This window comes from Carcharhinus amblyrhynchos, chromosome 9 (assembly GCF_965287045.1).
Source record: "Carcharhinus amblyrhynchos chromosome 9, sCarAmb.v2.hapA, whole genome shotgun sequence".
NCBI lineage: Eukaryota > Metazoa > Chordata > Chondrichthyes > Carcharhiniformes > Carcharhinidae > Carcharhinus > Carcharhinus amblyrhynchos.
Window position 1 is genome coordinate 51,184,557 of NC_137332.1, and position 18,660 is coordinate 51,203,216.

The following is an 18,660-nucleotide window of genomic DNA, read 5'->3' on the forward strand; positions in this document are numbered from 1 at the left end:
TGGCCAAACATTTTATGCTCCCAAGACTCTCTGCAGAGAGAATTTTTCTTAACAGTTTTTATTTTTCACTTTAAGTGATAATTTTATATCAATGGCCTCTTATTGCAGATATTACAACTGAAAGAAATGATCTTACCCTATTCACTAATAATGTGAGCTCTCTTAAATCTACCTTCTTTGCTCCAGAAGACTCAGTCTCAGTACTGTGCTTGTATAAATTGCAGCTCTTTACCAATTAATGAAAGTAATTAGGGAGGGGCTGGGAGAGGTTAATGGCAAAAATATTTCAATGTAGAATCAGTTGTTGCCCATTCATAGTTGAAGCTAACAAATAGCTTTGCACTTAAAAGGGAGAGTGAGCCAAAGGTATGAATGAGAGTGCATGAGTTAGTAAATCATCACTTGATTTATTCTAATCAAATCAAGGTAAGGGTAGAATTCACATTTATCACTTAGCCTTGCTTCATCCTTCCCAAAGCCTCCATTAAATTTCCCTCATTATACACCATCCTTAAATTTCTCTCAATTTCTGCTCAGTTCTTACCTTGAGCTGTGAAGCACTTTAGGACATTGTGCTACACCATGTTAGAAATGTCTTGTATTACTAAATTGTGAAAATCTATAACTGGTTTTGCAATGTCTTTGTACTGAGGCAATCTGGATGCAACCACTTCTGGCTTGTCATCATTATGCTGGATTAAAATCTTCTCAGTAATGTCATTAATTGCTTGCATGGAAAAAATTAAGTTAAATCACAATGAAGAAGTGTTTGTCATGAAAAATTCTTCACAACAGTACTGTTAGTGACAGTATTATATCAATGAAATAGACAACATCCTGGTTTAAAGGAGAACAGAAGAAACACCTTCATATTTAAAATCTTTATTTATAGCTGGAACGTGGGAGGACAGCAGAATCTCTGATCTTGCATGTTGTGGTAAACAAGATCAGCTGCCGGTTGTATTTCTGTTAGTCTTGAACATTACTTATATTTTCCTTCTTAATTACGGATGGTTAAACATATAATTAACGCAGTTCTTTAAAAGTTTTTGCTTGGACCAAGGTGTTGAAGATTAATTCTTCATAACATGATTAGTTATAACACAGACTGGTTTCTCGTGCCATTTCATCAAGTATTATGACAGAACTTAGATATGACTTTAGAATATAATCAAGGGATTTTATTTTCTGCTAGGGTAATATTGTATGTTTTTAAACTTATTTTGTTTTTTTTTATTAAAGTCATTAGTAGACTTATATTAACACTGCAACAAAGTTATTGTGAAAATCCCCTAGTTGCCTGTTTAAGTACACTGAGGGTGAATTTAGTATGGCCAATGCACCTAACCAGCATGCCTTTGGGACTGTGGGAGGAAACTGGAGGCCCTGGAGGAAACCCACACAGACAATGAGCCAAGCCAGGAATCAAACCCGGGTCCCTGGTGATGTGAGGCAGCAATGCTTGCCACTTTGCCTGCTCCTTGAGCTTTCTCACATCAGGCAATCTACGTAAGTGAAAGGATCCACAGAATGTTGTGTCCCCAGTCCACTCTCTGAACACTTCTGAACCTGAATCCTAGTACATCCACTTCCTGAGAGAAGGAGATGCCTGGCAGTTGCAGTTATCAGTCAATCAGCTGAAAGTACTTGGTTCAACAGCATTCATTGCCTGAGCAGGAAGCTAAGATAGATGGTGACTTATCAGAGATTGGAGTGGAATTCTCCCAAAACATTTCTAAGTGTCATAACAGTGAAAATAATGGAACAATCTATGCTGGCCTTTCAGGTACACTCAGCACCGCAATCCTCCCACACTCAGTCACTGTTTTTAGAGAGTTGGGAGTTTTGCACCGGTATTGTGTGCAGGGCCTAAACATGCCACTTCAGCTCAGCTTCAGAACACTCGGGCGCTGTTTAGCAAGGGTGCCCCGATCTCTCGGTGTACTGAGAGAGCCCCTCTCTCCCCCACAGACATTGGGATCCCACTCTCATCGGCAATATGTTCCCCCACCCCACCCTGACACAGGTTGTTGGCATCAGGACCTTTCTAGTCCCCCCCTCCTCCCCCTACCTGATTTCCAACATGCATGTCCTCCCCATCAGACTCCTGACATGCCTCTGACATATGGCAGCCACTTCTGCAGCTTGAGGAGTTTAGGCTCAGAGTCAATGACTGAAGACTGAGTTCTGGACACTAGGATGCATCAGGGAGAGGGAAAGTTACCTGGAGATTTTGTTCCAGAAGGTAGTCACACCCCTTAGGCTAGGATTGTTTGATTTAGTTAGTGATCAGGATGGGAAGGTATGACTGAGGCAGACGGATTGAGAAGGTAAAAGTGGAGGAGCCTCAGCCTTTGCAATTAACCTACATATTCAATGGTCTTTCAACTTTAATAAATGAGAGTGGAGGCTGCAAGATGGATGAGGAAATGGACCATGACGCCATGTACAGGAAGCAATTCAAGCTGCAGGAATGTAGTAGTAGGGGACAGTATAGTCAGGGAATAGATACTTATGTTGAGAGGATGAGGATTCCGTTGTTGTGGTCCATGTCGGCACCAATGACATAACTTGAATTAAGAAAGGAGTTCTGCTTGGAGTATGAGCAAATAGGGGCTAAATTAATGTGATTGAATTGCATGCTCAATTTGAAGGTAAGAAATGTGGATCTAAGACTTGTGTACTAAACCTTAATAAAGATAATGATAAGGGTCTGAAGGCAGATTTGGCTAAAGTGAACTAGGAAGCCACAAGGTGAGAAGGTATAAATGCAGTGGAAGACCTTTTAAGGAAATATTTAATAGCTCTCAGCAAAAATTCATCCCAATGAGAAAGGAAGACTCTTTGTGAAGGATACATCATCAATGGCTGACTACGTAAGTTAAGAATAATTTCATCTCAAATGAAATACAGTACAATTCTGCCAAAATCCATGACAGATTTTTAAGAAACAGGAAAAAAATGAATAAAAAAGCAAAGGGAGAAAGTTGAGTGTGATAGAAAGCCAGCTAAAAATATTAAGACAAATAGCAAGTGTTTTGATGAGTATTCAAAAGGAAAAAGATTTTAAAAGCCAATGTTGATCCTCTAAAGCGTGAGTATGAGCAATTAACAGCAGAAGCATTGAACAGGTATTCTTTTGTTTGTCTTCAATGTCAAAAAAATGACAGACAGATAAGGTGATTAAGAAGGCAGATGGGATATTTGTCTTTATTAGCCAAGGCATACAATATAAGAGCAGGGACAATCTGATGTAGCTGTATAAAAATCTCATTAGGTCACAGCTACAGTACTGTGTACAGTTCCGACTGCCACACTATAGAGAGGATATGATCGCACTAGAAAGAGTATAGAGAAGATTCACCAGCACCTTGTCTAGGCTGGAATGTTTCAGCTATGAAGAGAGGCTGGATAAGCTAGGGTTATTTTCCTTAGAGCAGGGAAGGCTGAGGGGGAACATGATCGAGGTGTACAAAATTGTGAGGGGCATAGATAGAGAAGCTAGAAAAAACTTTTCCCCATTGTAGAGGGGTCAATAACTAGCAAACATAGATTTCCCTGCAAGGAGCAGGGAATTTAAAGGGGATTTGAGGAAAACCTTTTTCAGCCAGAGAGTGATGGGAATCTTGAACTGTAGGTGGTAGATGCAGGAATTATCACAACATTTAAGAAGTATTTTGATGAACACTTGAACTGCCACAGAATACAAGGCTACCGACCAAGTGCTGGAAAATGGGATCATGATAGATAGGTGTTTGTTGGCCAGCATAGACACGATGGACAGAAATGCCAACTTCTATGCTGTAAATTCTGTGACTTTGAAAATATCCCAAAGATATATGAACATCAAGAAGTGAAAGGGAGGGACGTGGCAGATATTTAGAAAGCAATCAACCGCAATCACCATCATCAGGGAAAAGCTACTGGGGAAACTATTAGACTGAGAGGTTGACCTGTCCTTAGGACCTGACTGTCTGCATCTTAGCGTCTTAAAAGAAGCAGTTGCAGAGGCATTGGTTATAATATTCTTAAGTTCCTTTGATTCTGGAAGGGTCCCAGGAGTTTGGAAAATAGCAAATGTAGCTCCTATATTCAAGAAAGGATGGAGATTGAAAATACCATGAGCCAGTTAACCTAACATTTGTCATAGGGAACTTGTTAGAATCCGCTTAATAAGGAGATTATAGCATGCTATTTAGAAAGCCACAAGCTCTCGTTAGAGTTCTATTAGGAGGCAAGGTGGCTAAAAGACAACGGGCATGCTTTTACAACCTCATCGTGCCCAGAGAACAGCGTGGCAAGCTGGAAAACTAGCGTGCCATGCTAAACATTCAATTCGTGGCCAGTGCCAAATAGCTTGTGATCCTCCCAGCTCCTTTTAAGTGGTGCGTAGTTCATTATTATAAGATTAACTGGATTTCAATAACATTAGTGAGTTCAATATGCATGCTGCCACCCTCCTGGATGCTCCCCTTTACACTGGCACCAATTAGTAGTGCTCTTAAAAAGTGTGGTCTCCCCCAAGGATCTCCCACATCATCGTTGTACGCTGTGCACTCTACAACCTGGCACAGCAGCAAGGAGACATCATGGAGGTGTTGGAGGAGGAGATGGGGAAACCAGGCAGACCCCCTGAGGAGGAGGCAGACCGGGAGGATGTGGAAGATGAGACTGAGGAAGAGCCAAAGGTGAGGAGAGGCGGCTGCAAGGGTCCAACAAGGAAGGCCCTCATCGTCACAAGATTCTCTGACTAGGAGGCGTGGTAGCCTGCAGTTCCAACCCCCAATTCCAACCTAGACCCCTTGTCCACACGCCCCACTGTGGGCCTCATTGGCATCACATTAGGTGATGGGCCTGGGTTGGTTGCGTTAGCAAGTTGATGGTCAAGGCAGGAGGGTGGTGACGACTCACGATGCTGCTTTGGTGTAACACAAGTCTGACTCCTACCTGTCCTCTAATTGCACACTGGTGTTTGGGCCCATGTCTGAGTGAGGGTCAGGAGTATCACCGTATGGCCCAATACCCTGGGCATTGGGAGATGATGTTGGGTGGGGGGGGCGACCATCCTAGGCTCTGGTTGGTGCTGGGGATGCCATCCCACGCTGTCTGTCACTGTGGGCCTACATGACCCCCATTGCTGGGACTGCTTGGACAGCAGGGGGGACTGGGGCAGAGGAGCTCAGAATGCTGAGGCCTGAGTCAGTGGGGGCCAACAGCCACACAGCCCTAATGGAGTTTTTGGATGAATGCTTTGATTGCCATTGTAGTCAAGAATCTGGCACCAGTGCTTGGAACTGGATCCACATGAGTCCAGTGGTAGGTATCGTTGGTGCACACTCAGTGGGCCAAAGGGAGTCTCTTGCGTTGAACAAGACTCTCTATGGTTACAGTAGAGTCTCTATGGTTACAGTAGAGTTCGAAACTCCCTGTTGCAGTCGGATCACAAACAGAACAGTCAAAGCTGTGGAGTGCAAGAACAGTTAATAGTGATTGTTTACGGTGCATATTGCCTATCCGTAACTACAGTGACTGCCTTCACCTGTGCCATCTTTGTGACCCTATAACGTTATAATCTTATGTGACCTACCATTCTGTCTAGATGATCCCCAAAGATGCACATCAGAAGGAGCGTGGTCAGCTGTGTCCCATTCCCCATGCCCTATGATGCCGTTGCAGGCAGCCCTGGCTAACTTTTGGGTGTCAGGGCAGTAGGTGTGCCACACTGTTCAGCCTGCTGCTAATGAAATGCACCAGTGTCAGTAAGGGGAGATTCAGAAAGGCTGGAGACAGCCAGAATTTCCTGGGTAGAAGGCTCTGTCATAGGCTCAAGCTTTTCCTCTTCCCTCAGGGTGCCCATGGATTCCAGGAACACTCCATGGGGTGGAAGGGCAACTGGATTGAGCTCCAAAAGCCTCTGTGTCACCTGGCGCTGCCAGTCCTGGAAGCCCAACTGTGTCTGTACCATGGCGTGAAATCCACCAGCGATACCCTTCTGGAATCTGGCTCAAGCTCTGGAGTCCCTCAGCAATAGCCTTCCGAGACTGGGCCATGCTCTAGATCCCCTTAAGGTTAATCCTCTGTGACTGGGTCATGCCTTGAACACTGCCACCAATGGCTACCATTTCCTGCGCAAGGCTTTCCACTGTGGTTGCCACCCTTGCAGTGTTGACCTGGGTGCCATGCAATGTTGCCACCACCTCCTGCACCTGGAGGTTGTGGGACTCCACCAAACAGCTTTGCAGATTCAGGAATGTTGCTGACAGCCTCTTCTGCAATCCTTGACTCTACATGTCCAGCAGCTTCTGGAGAACTAATCCCAGCAGCTCTGCATCTGACTGGGGGCCAACTGCTTCCTTGGCTCCAGCAGATCTTCTTGCCTGTGCGGGCCCTCAGGCATTCCCATCTTCACCTGATGTGATGTACAGCTGTGTGGTGCTCACCAGAGAGCATCTAGAAATCTCACCACTAAGATGTCCCACCTGAGGTGACTGTATCTACGCTGGTGGTAGCTGCATGTGATGCCTGTGTAGACTGGTCAGTGCTTTCCTCCGGGGTATTGATTGGAAGCACAGGGGTTGCCGTGGGGGTGCTGCCTCCCGAGGGCCCGACCCTCTCAAAAGGAGGTGCACAGCTCATTGAAAGGAAGGGATAGGTATTCAGGCAGCTTGAATAAAGGTTTTGTGGCTCCTTCCTGCTGTGGAGCCCGCCAACCTGACTGTTGGCCACAGCTCTCTCCTCTGCCTCCCCTGACAGTTCCAGCACACACTTGTTGAAAGAAGTCAGTGGACTCAGCTCAGGAACTCCATCGCCTGTCTTCTCCTACTCCCTCCTGTTATGGGCCATCTTCTCCTTCAGGGACAAAAGGGGGGACTGAAAGCCTGATAGCTGGAAGGCTGCAGGGTGTCAGGGAATGCATCAACATGGACATTCCAGACACGACGGACGGGACTGATGGCAAGACAGGATGTGCGCTCACCTTTGATGCCCGAACAAGGTCATTCATTTTCTTGTGGCACTGACCACCAATCCTCCGTGCCAGTTCATGGGCACTCACTGCTGCTGCCACCCTTTCCCAGGCTGCATTGCCAGCCTGACCTCTTGGTCATCAGCCATCTTGGGGGAAGAAGATGGCCCTCCTTTCCTCCACAGCATCCAGTAGCCATCCCAACTCTGCTGCTGTAAAGCGTGGGGCTGCTCTGGGTGGGGCCATCTCCTTGGCCTGACTGGCTTTGACTGCAGTGGAAGTGTGTAAATGCAGCTGCACCTGCTTAACAGCACACAGCTATGGCCATGTGGGCTGAGTCACACACCTGCAGACTCCATAACGGCATGGTTCACATGGAGGCTCTTTCATTGCACTAAATATCAAAAGATTGCGGTATGGAGTGCGCCTGGGAGACTGACGTGGTTCTCCCCATTTCTCTCACCGTTATGACACTTAAAAATCTTTTGGGAAAATTCTGCCCAACCTGTAGATGTGGTGTACTTGGATTTCCAAAAGATAGTGACACCATGTCACATCAAAGATCACTGCACAGAACAACAGTTCATGGTGCAGGAGTAACATATTAGCTTGGATAAAGGTTGGTTGGCAAATAGGAAGCAAGGTTCAGGCTAAATGGGTCTTTTTCAGGTTAACAAGCTATAGCTAGTGGGGGGCCTCAAACAATTTACATTCTACATCAGTGTCATGGACAAAGGGACCAAATAAATGGGAGCTAATTATGCTGATGATGTTGAGATATGTAGAAAAGTAAGTTGTTAAGTGGAGGCAAAGCGTCTTCAAAGATATATAGATACGTTAAGTGAGTGGGCAGAAATTTAGCAAATGAACTATAATGTTAGAAAATGTGAATTTGTCCACTTTGGCAGAAATAATACAATCCACTATGCAAATGGAGACAGATTGCAGAACTCAACATCTTTCCCCAAAGGTAGGGGGTCTAAAACTAGAGGGCATAAGTTTAAGGTGAGAGGGAAGAGATGCAAAATGGTCCAAAGGGGCAATTATTTCACACAGAGAGTGGAGAGTGTCTGGAACAAGCTGGCAGGGGCAGTGGTGGAGATGAGTAAAATTTTGTTGTTTAAAAAGCATTTAGACAGTTACATGGGTAAGAAGGGTATAGAAGGATATGGGCCAAAAGTGGACAATTGGTACAAGCTTAATGGTTAAAAACTGGGTGGCGTAGACAAGTCGGGTCGAAGGAACTGTTTTCGTGCTGTAAACCTTTGTGACTCTATGACTGTAACTCAGTATTAAGGCATCATCTAGGAATCTTTGTTCGTGAATCATAAACAGTTAGTATGCAGATACATCAAGTGATGAGGAAGTTTGATGCTTATAACAAGGGAAATGGAATATAAAAGTAGGGAGGTTTTACTGCAGTAGTTTTGGGTTTTGGTAAGACCACATCTAAAGTACAATTGGTACATTGAAACGTAGGGGGTGATTTTACAAGAAAATTTCTAAGTGTCCAGCTAGTGTGAACACAGGTGAGTTTCAGATCTGTTTTTTTGGGCAAGTTTTTACTTTGAATTTTATCTATGATAAGAATGGACTAGACCATTTCTAGCCACTAGAGGCAGTGGGCAGGACTTAAATCACTAGCCAGCTTGCTCTAGCAGCAAAGGGAGCTATTGTGCGTCTGCAGACCTCTGATTGCACGTGCACAATTGCGACAGCAGAGGCCTGACAGAGAGAGAGATCTGTCATGCCTCTGCTGCTCAGCCTCAATGAACCCCACCGCCCAACTATCATGGGGGCCAGCGGCTAATTGTGAGTCCCACACCACCCGGAAATATTGCCCCGACCCCCTCCACCCAGACTGATCACAGCCCCTCCCCTCTGCCAATCACCTACAGAGTGGCCATGAGCGCCCCTTCCCTCCCCATACTGATCGCCTGCAGAGTGACTCCATGCTTACATTGATCACCTGCATTGTGGTCATGGACCTCCCCTGCACGTACTGATTGCATTCAGGGTGGCAGCGGAGCCCCCTCCCTGTCCTCCTCATGCCCTGCCCTCAGGTATTGCCCAGTGGACAATGCCAAGGTTGGTGGTGGGCACTGCCAAGGTGTCAGGCTGGCACTGCCCAATGGGCACCCCATCCTTGCCCTTGACCTCCCAAGGGGGGCCTCACTGGCCTCTGATTCTACCGGCAAGGCCAACACAACTGTTCCCCATTGCTGGGGACCAGGTGTTTTCCTCACCAGCAAAGCCACAAAGGCAAGTGAGCCCGGACAATTGTGTCACAGGCTCACTAATTGTATGTCAAAGATGATTTAAATAAATTATTCAGTCTCTCACAGGAAATGGGTGGGAGGCTGAATGCGCCAGATATTTGGTGCCAGAAAGATAACAGGAGCCAAGAAATTGGGTGCAAACCTGGACAGGACAAGCTGGTAAAATCATGGCCACAGTTTTTGTCTCTTTTTTTGAGAAAGGATGTAATTATGTTCAAAACAGTTCAGAGAAGGTTCACTCAACCTGTACTTGGATAAAGGGCTTATCTTATGAAGAACGGTTAAATAGATTGTGCCTTTGTCCATTTAGAGTTAAGAGAGGTCATCTTATTGAAATAAATAAGATCCTAAGAGGACTTGATAGGGTGGATAGGAAGTTCTTCCCTCTTGTGGGGAGACCAGAAGTAGGAGACACAGTTGAAAAATAAGAGATCACCCTTCTAAGATGGAGATGAGGAGAAATGCTTTCTTTCAGAGGGTCGTGGAATGTTTTTCCCAAGAAAGTAGTGGAGACTCAGTCATTATTTAAGGCTGAGTTAAATAGGTTATTGTTAGATAAAGGAGTGAAATGTTATTGGATGCAGACAGGAGAGTGGTGTTGAAACCACAGTCAGATTAGCTGTGATCTTATTAAAAGATGGAACAGGCTTGAAGGGTCAAATAGCCTCCTCCTGATCCAGAGTCCTGTCCTGTTGCTATGATCTGTCTCTGATTTTCCTCTCACCTCCCAGGATTCTGGTGAGTAACTCACAGTGATCAGCAATGCAGCAGTTTGGAGACCACTGACATCAACCCAAGCTGCACTGTTCAATACAACTCTTAAGTTAGAGAACATTATAAGTATTTTGATATTTGTTGATCTCTTAATCATTTTGAATTAAGATCACATTTTAATTAATTGGGTCAGGTAGCTATACAGAAACATATAGTGCAGAAGCAGGCCATTTGGCCCATCAAGCCTGGCTGACCACAATCCTACCTAGACCCTATCCCCATAACCCCATGCATTTACTCTTGCTAGTCCTCCTGACACTAAGGAGCAATTTAGCACGGCCAATCCACCTAACCTGTGCAACTTTGGACTGTGGGAGGGAACCGTGGCATCCAGAGGAAACCCACACAGACACAGGGAGAATTTGTGAACTCCACACACACAGTGACCCAAGCCGGGAATTGAACCCGGGTTCCTGGTGCTGTGAGGCAGCAGTGCTGACCACTGTCCCACCGTACCGCCCACATCTTAAAGATCCCTAGGGTGTAAATGTTGTGATAGTCCAAATGAAAACAATATCATTTCCATTCGACATTAGGCGCTAAAAGCAGGTTTGCTAGCAAAAAAGGGTGGCTATCTGTCACTTACCTGCACATGGGTCCCATGTTGTACACTCTTCCACTCGATGGGTGAATCCATCAAAAACTGAGTCTCTGCTTCCTTGTTTCAAGCGGGATGTTCAAGCGAATGACAAGATCATGCTTGTACATGCAGCTAAGTGTTTTAGCCTCGGAAAGTGTATGGGGAAAATCTGAGCACAGAGGAGAAAGGGATCATGTTCGCAGCCTATAGTTTGACAGTGAAACCAGCAGGAGGAGCTGCTCTGCCAAACTTCAGAGGAAAAGCTCCTCTGCTTTTCGAAATTCATGACTCAACTACTATATATCTATAAAAAGATGATTTGGAAACATTGTGTAGGAAAGGGAAAGCTTATAAAATTGTCATAGAGATAAAAAAATCACAGGGTGGGATTTTACAGCTTTGCTCATCCCGATACCATTAAATCCTGCCCAAGTTCAATGCATCTTCCTGTGGCCCGCCCCTCGCTTGCTCCAATTCCTGCGGCGGGTGGGATGGTAAAATTCCACCATAGTTTTACAACACAGAAAGAGGCCCTTCAACCCATCATATCTGTACTGGCCATCAAGCACCTATTTACTCCAACCACATTTTCCAGCACATGGTTCGTAGCCTTATATGCTGTGGCAATTCAAGTGCTTATCTAAATGCTTATCAAATATTGTGCCTCAACTTTATTCTAATAACGTCATGTGCAAATAGCTTGACACATTTAAGTGTAATTACATCTGTTAAGGACTGATGCTGTTAGCAAACTAATTGGCAATGATAGGCATTACAATCAAGCTCATCAAGTTCTTATCCTCCCAAGCCCAGGAGCACAAAGAGCAGCATCCGCGCTGCCACCCTAATTGGGATCAAATATCAGATGTTCTTTGTGTCTTTATACCTAAATTCCATATCGATCAGTGTCGCAGATCTGATGATTTAATTCATCCGATGGTTACTAGGAGAATTTAAATGGTGTAACTTTGTGAAGTAGGCAAAATATCAACACTAAAGGAACTGTGAAGATAGTGGGCAGGAAATGGTGTGATGCAATCAATCTTGTCTGGGTCTCAGCCTAACCATGTAAGAAGGAATATCCAGAACTCTGCAAATGATGAAATAAAGTACATTGAAACTAAAATTGATGTAATTAAATCATTACCAACCAGTCATAAGGGTAAGTGGCTTCAACGTGGGCAGTACAGTGGTTAGCATTGCTGCCTCACAGTGCCAAGGACCCAGCTTCAATTCCCAGATTGCTGTCTGGGCAGAGTCTGCACGTTACGTAGAACATTGAACATAGAACACTACAGCACAAACAGGCCCTTCGGCCCACAAGTTGCGCCGATCACATCTATGGATAGGTTTATGGACGAAAAGGGATTGGTATAGGCTAGTGGGTCATTGTTTTTGTAACTGGTCGGCGCAACATCGTGGGCCGAAGGGCCTGTTCTGCGCTGTAATGTTCTATGTTCTATGTTCTATGTTCTATGCCTACCAAGCCGTAGAACTATCTGTAACTCCCAATGCCATTAGATCCCATATACTCATCCAGAAGTCTTTTAAAAGACCCCAGCGAGTTCGCCTCTATCACCACCGATGGCAGCCGATTCCACTCACTCACCACCCTCTGAGTGAAAAACTTATCCCTAACATCTCCTCTGTACTTGCTTCCCAGCACCTTAATCTTGTGTCCTCTCGTAGCAACCATTTCAGCCCTGGGAAATAGCCTCCAAGAATCCACCCTATCTATTCCTCTCAACATTTTATAAACCTCTATCAGGTTGCCTCTCAACCTTCATCTCTCCAGGGAGAAGAGACCTAGCTCCCTCAACCTATCTTCATAAGGCATGCCTCCCAATCCAGGCAACATCCTCGTAAATCTCCTCTGCATCCTTTCAATAGCTTCCACATCCTTCCTGTAGTGAGGCAACCAGAACTGCGCAGAGTACTCCAATTGGGGTCTGACAAGGGTCTTATAAAGTTGCAGCATTACCTCCCGACTCCTAAACTCAATCCTTCGATTAATGAAGGCCAGTACACCATACACCCTCTTGACCACATTCTCCACCTGTGAGGCCGATTTAAGAGTCCTATGGACCCGGACCCCAAGATCCTTCTGCTCTTCAACCCAGCTAAGACTCCTACCCTTGATATTGTACTCCTGCATCCCGTTGGTCCTGCCAAAATGGACCACTACACATTTATCCACGTTGAAGTCCATCTGCCACTTCTCCGCCCAGTCTTGCATCCTATCTATGTCATGCTGCAACTTCTGACATCCCTCCAGACTACCCACAACGCCATCAACCTTCGTATCATCGGTGAACTTACTAACCCATCCCTCCGCTTCCTCATCCAGGTCATTTATGAAAATGACAAGCGGCAAGGGTCCTAAACGTTCTCGCTATGTCAGTGTGGTTTCCTCTGGGTGCTGCAGTTTCCTCCCACAGTCCGAAAGACATGCTGGTTAGATGCATTGGTCATACTAAATTCTCCCTCAGTGTACTCAAACAGGCCCCAGAGTGTGGCAACTAATGGATTTTCACAGTAACTTCATAGCAGTGTTAATGTAAGCCTACATGTGACACTAATAAATAAATGCTCTCCCAATTCTTCAGTTTATTTTCTCCCTGTTCTTGTTTGGGTCTGCCGTGACCAGGAGAATTTGAAGACAATTTGCATAGTTGTTTCTAAGTGGTATATAAGAACATACTTTGAATAAACTGTTCTGGGAAAAACTTCAAACCAATGCTATGCAGACTGCCAGTTTCCCCAGAGACAAATAGCATTACCATTCCAACCAGCATTCATCATTGAAGAAAACTGTAAGAACTGTGCATGTGGTAGCCTGTGGCGCCTTTGTGAAATTGACGCCAGTGCATAGCACTGCTCAAATTTCACACTTCTTGATTTCTCTTCCCTCCCACGTTGCATTGCCTGTCCTGTCACGTAGATTAGACTTGTGTCTCCTTGAGTAAAGAAGACTGAGAGATATTCAAATTGAGGTGTTTAAGATGTTTGAAGGACTTAATAGGGTGGGAGACTGCAGAACAAAGACAAGTCCCCTTAAATTTCAGGATACATTTCCTCCACATGAGGCTAATGTTACGTCGTTGTTTAAGAAGGGTGGCAGGCAAAAGGCAGGGAATTATAGGCCGGTTAGTTTAACATCTGTTGTAGGTAAAATGTTAGAATCGGTCATCAAGAGGGAAATGGCGAGGCATCTTGAGGGGAATTGCTTGATAGAGCAGACGCAGCACGGTTTCGTTAAGGGGAAGTCGTGTCTGACAAATTTATTGGAGTTCTATGAGGAGGTGTCTAGGGCGGTGGATAGAGGAGAGCCGGTGGATGTGGTCTTTCTTGATTTTCAGAAGGCGTTTGACAAGGTACCTCACAAGAGGTTATTGCAGAAGGAAAGGGGGCATGGAGTTGGGGGTAGGGTGTTAGCGTGGATAGAGGATTGGTTGTCAAATAGGAGGCAGAGAGTGGGGGTCAATGGGTGCTATTCGGATTGGCGGTTGATGACTAGTGGAGTGCCCCAGGGGTCGGTGCTGGGGCCTCAGCTATTCACCAATTATATAGATGATCTGGAGGAGGGAACCGAGTGTATGGTGTCGAAATTTGCTGATGACACCAAGATTGGTGGAACGGCAAATTGCGCGGAGGGTGTGGAGAGTCTGCAGAAGGATCTAGATAGGCTGGGCGAATGGGCCAGGAACTGGCAAATGGAATTTAATGTTGGCAAGTGCGAGGTGGTCCACTTTGGTAGGAAGAATGGTAGGAAGGACTATTACTTACGGGGCGAAAAACTGCAGCAGGCGACGGTGCAGAGGGACCTCGGGGTCCTTGTGCATGAGTCGCAAAAACCCAGCCTGCAGGTGCAGCAGGTAGTCAGGAAGGCTAATGGGATGCTGGCCTTCATAGCGAGGGGGATTGAATATAAAAGTAGAGAGGTCTTGCTGCAGCTGTATAGGGCATTGGTGAGGCCACAGCTGGAGTACTGTGTGCAGTTTTGGTCGCCGCACTTACACAAGGATATTTTGGCCTTGGAGGAAGTGCAGAGGAGGTTTACTAGGCTGATACCGGAGTTGAGGGGGTTGAGCTATGAGGAGAGGCTGAATAAACTAGGCTTGTACTCGTTGGAGTTTAGAAGAATGAGGGGAGATCTCATTGAGACGTATAAGATGATGAATGGGACGGATAGGATAGAGGTGGAGAGACTCTTCCCGCTCAGAAAGGACAGTAGGACTAGGGGGCACAGCCTCAAGATAAAGGGGGGGCGGTTTAGAACGGAGTTGAGGAGGAACTTCTTCACTCAAAGGGTGGTGAATCTCTGGAATTCTCTGCCCGTTGAAGTGGTGGACGCTGCCTCGCTAAATATTTTTAAGACGCGGGTTGATGGGTTTTTGATAAGCGAGGGGATTAAGGGTTATGGGGAGAGGGCGGGAATGTGGAACTGAGCCACAACAGATCAGTCATGATCTTATTGAATGGTGGGGCAGGCTCGAAGGGCTAGATGGCCTGCTCCTGCTCCTATTTCTTATGTTCTTATGAAGTATGGTGGAAATCTGGAACACTCTACACTCCCCTCATCCGCACCTAAATCATCAAATCCATCAAAAATAATACCACAGGAAATGTAGAACATTGTGTAGGACTATGTCTAAACTGATTTCGGATGGAGGAAGAATGACTAGGATGGGTCCCAGTACTCACCCTAGGTCATCCATTGACTCTGTCTACACTTCCTGCTGTCTCAGCAAAGTAGCCAGCATAATCAAGACCCAATGCATCCCGGGCATTCTTTCTTTCATCTTCTTCCGTTGGGGAAATAGATACAAAAGTCTGAGGTCACATACCAACTGACTCAAGAACAACTTCTTTCCCTGCTGCAGTCAGACTTTTGAATGGACCTACTTTTCCTACACTCTGTGACACCCTAGCACACAGGAAACAATACTTTTCACTGTATGTTAGTACATGTGACAATAATAAATCAAATCAAATCTAGATTTGCTAGATTAGCTGATCTCAATCAGGATAGCTATAAATGCTTTGCAATTAGCTTTACCTCTCCTGAGCTCAGGATGGAGAAAGAGGAGTTCGTTCTTCACACAAATTGTGCCAGTTGAACAATTGCTGCTAGAGTTATAGAATGTTTGGTGAGGACAAGATCATCGCTTGTCTTGGACTCTCTCCATGGTCAAAGAACCTGCTCTCACACAGAGAACAGCAGGTTGCAAGATATATTGGCCTAAATTAAAACTTGAAAGTGAAAATCTGGCAGAAGTAAATACTCCAAATATGTTCAGATCATGTGAGGAGTTGAAGCCTGGATTTGGCCCTGGGCGTAGGAAGCATGGAGTAAATATCCATCTAGGTCAGGTACCATTCCCAAATTCTTACTGAATTATCAGGGGTGGATACTAGTTTCCGATTAATTATTTCTATTGTGGTTATTCTTTGACCTCCTTGCAATATCACAATATTACAGTCAATATCATCTTGCCATCTCCTCCTCTAAATCATTTTCCTAGAAACTTAAAGATGTAGAAATCATCCCTTCCTTCTGAGCTTTTTCCTTTTACAATCTGTAAGACTTTAATGCACAAATTTATCATCACTTAGTCACTTTATTTTCTAATTCATCTCCCTTTTTTCCAACCTTGTGGCATCCTATTCAGGGAGTGAGGACTTCCTGCTGGGTTACTTGATTAAAAATGAACCCTAGAACAGTAACACAATGTGGTCAAATGGACAACGGCCTGATAAATTATGTCCAACATAAAATTAGGCACTTTAAATTAATGCAGCTAAAACTGCTTCCATGGGGTTACCACAGGTCAAAAGCCAACAGGGACATATGCCAGAACTGTCTTGCATATTAAACAGGGGCACTTCATTTCAACATGGGAAGTTATTATGACCCAAAGCCAGAATCCAAACCCCTTATACGTTGAATAGAGAGGCTGAAACTTCACCATGGAAGAGTTGGCCTGAAATCCAGCAGGAGGTACTCAGTCGGAAGACATTATGATTTTGTATTCCTTAGTTTCAGCCAGACTCACTGGAAAGAGATATGTGCAACTAGGATGATCTGGCCTAACCTCATTGGGTATTATGATACCCCTGCTCTGTCACCCCATTGGCTGAAAGCCAGGGAACATTTGAAGAGGGGAGGCGGGATAAAAAACAGCCATTTGAGAATAAACTCCAGTGACAACACCAACAAATCTACTGTGACCTGGGATGATGCAAGACAGTGTGCAAGATTCACCTTTGTGCTAATAGGATCCTGAGCTCATCTGTTGTTTGTGAGCTCAGTGAATTAAATCAAACAGCCCAACTGATTTCACTAGACTGGGTAATATCTATTTCTCAAGCAATTAATGTATTTTGTGGAAAGTTAATTTATCGTGTAAGAATTGATTCTTTATCTTGTGAGTGCTTTTAATAAAGCAAAGTTTGAATCACAGTCCTTTGTCTGTCTCATAAAGTAGAAGCAATTGAGTAAATGTGTGACTTAAACTGGTCAAAGTGTCTGCATAAAATATTTAAGACAACAAGAGAAAATGTCAAAGTGGCATACCTATCATTTAACAGCCACTCTTTTCCCATGTCTTCTTAAGCTCTCCTCGCATCAGCTGGGTCATTAGAGCAGCTGGCACCAAATGCCCTCTGTCTAGATATTGTTTTACCAGGAACCATATTTCTGTGGAATTTAAAGAAAGAAGATTTTTTTTGTGTGGTGTTAGAGGTATAAATGGACCATTGCATTGTGAAAGGAGTAGTAGGAGGGATTGCCACTTTAAAACCAGCCTTACAGAGTAAGGGTCCTTTGATCTGAACAACCAGTCAACAATTAGCAGGGAGAATTTCTACCAGGGAGGAATTTTCCAGGTTGGATACAATGGACTAGCTCAAAGCATGCAGCTGATCAAGCAACCTTGCAAATACGGTTCCTACGTTCAATTGAAGCAGTCTTCAGGAGTACGCTTTCACAAGTTGGTCTATTTAGCACTGGGGAAATTGTACATCAAGTTGTAAATCTACCCCCATAAAGATACCAGGGTATCTCTTCTCGCATGCACACATTCAGGCTACAAATCCCCTTTGTTACTGTAAGGTCACATTCCTTGCTGGACAACCAGAGATAGACCAGGACTATAAGTAAAAATGAGAAAATATTAAACATAACCCCTTATTTGCTGCTAAATCCTTCAGGGATTGGATGAATATTTTCAGGGTATTATAATATAATATTTGAATGAATTTAGAGCAATCAGGACATCAGGCCATTGCGGAAACGAGTGATGAACCTGAATCGTGTCTTGCACATTCCTTAGAAATTGGGCTCGGTGTGATAGCAATGGAAGCCGTTGGAGACATCACCACTCCATCTTGTTGGCTGCGTATAATACACAGTATGAGGCAGCCTTAAATAAGGGAGAATGGCTGTTGGGTGTCTGCTTTGGAAATGGATTAGGAGTTCTAAGGATAAACATAAATAACAAAAATCCAATGTTGTGTGAACATGGCTCCTGAACTGTGAAATGTCATTCCAAAAAAGGTAACTTAATTAATCATACGGAATTTTAGATTTGACTAGATATTCTGGTGTTTCTACTTTGACAAAGGGTCATCTGGACTCGAAACATCAGCTCTTTTCCCTCTTTGTAAATGCTGCCAGATCTGCTGAGATCTCCCAGCATTTTCTCATTTGGTTTCAGATCCCAGCGTCAGTGGTAATTTACTTTTATTGTGGTGTTTTGCTTGATAAGCTTTTGGCAAAGCGAAGAACTTTGCAGAATTTCTCGTGAGGTGATGAAACTGCATAGAGTCTATGAAGGAGTCAATTATACTTGGTTCATTTGATGGGCACAATGGCCATTTCTCATTCCATTGCTTTATGTTACATAAATAGTCCTCTTTTGATATTTTTTAATGGGGTTACATTTTCAGTAATTATTTCACAATATTTTCTATTATTTCTCACACTGTTTGTTCACCTGACTTGACAGTTCAGATACTAAAGGGACAAGGTTCAACCTATACCCAGATTGCTGCAAACACCT

The 18,660-nt window shown here is 44.5% G+C and overlaps 1 protein-coding gene across 1 annotated transcript; it reads right to left on the bottom strand.

The window, feature by feature from the left end:
* Window positions 1–575: 575 nt before the first annotated feature.
* Window positions 576–17,974, bottom strand: ak4 (adenylate kinase 4). The gene is given in 5 exon segments (XM_080196752.1): window positions 576–727; window positions 5,409–5,461; window positions 10,604–10,766; window positions 17,187–17,297; window positions 17,905–17,974. Coding segments are annotated over 5 exon segments (549 nt in total).
* Between the last annotated feature and the right edge of the window lie 686 nt (window positions 17,975–18,660).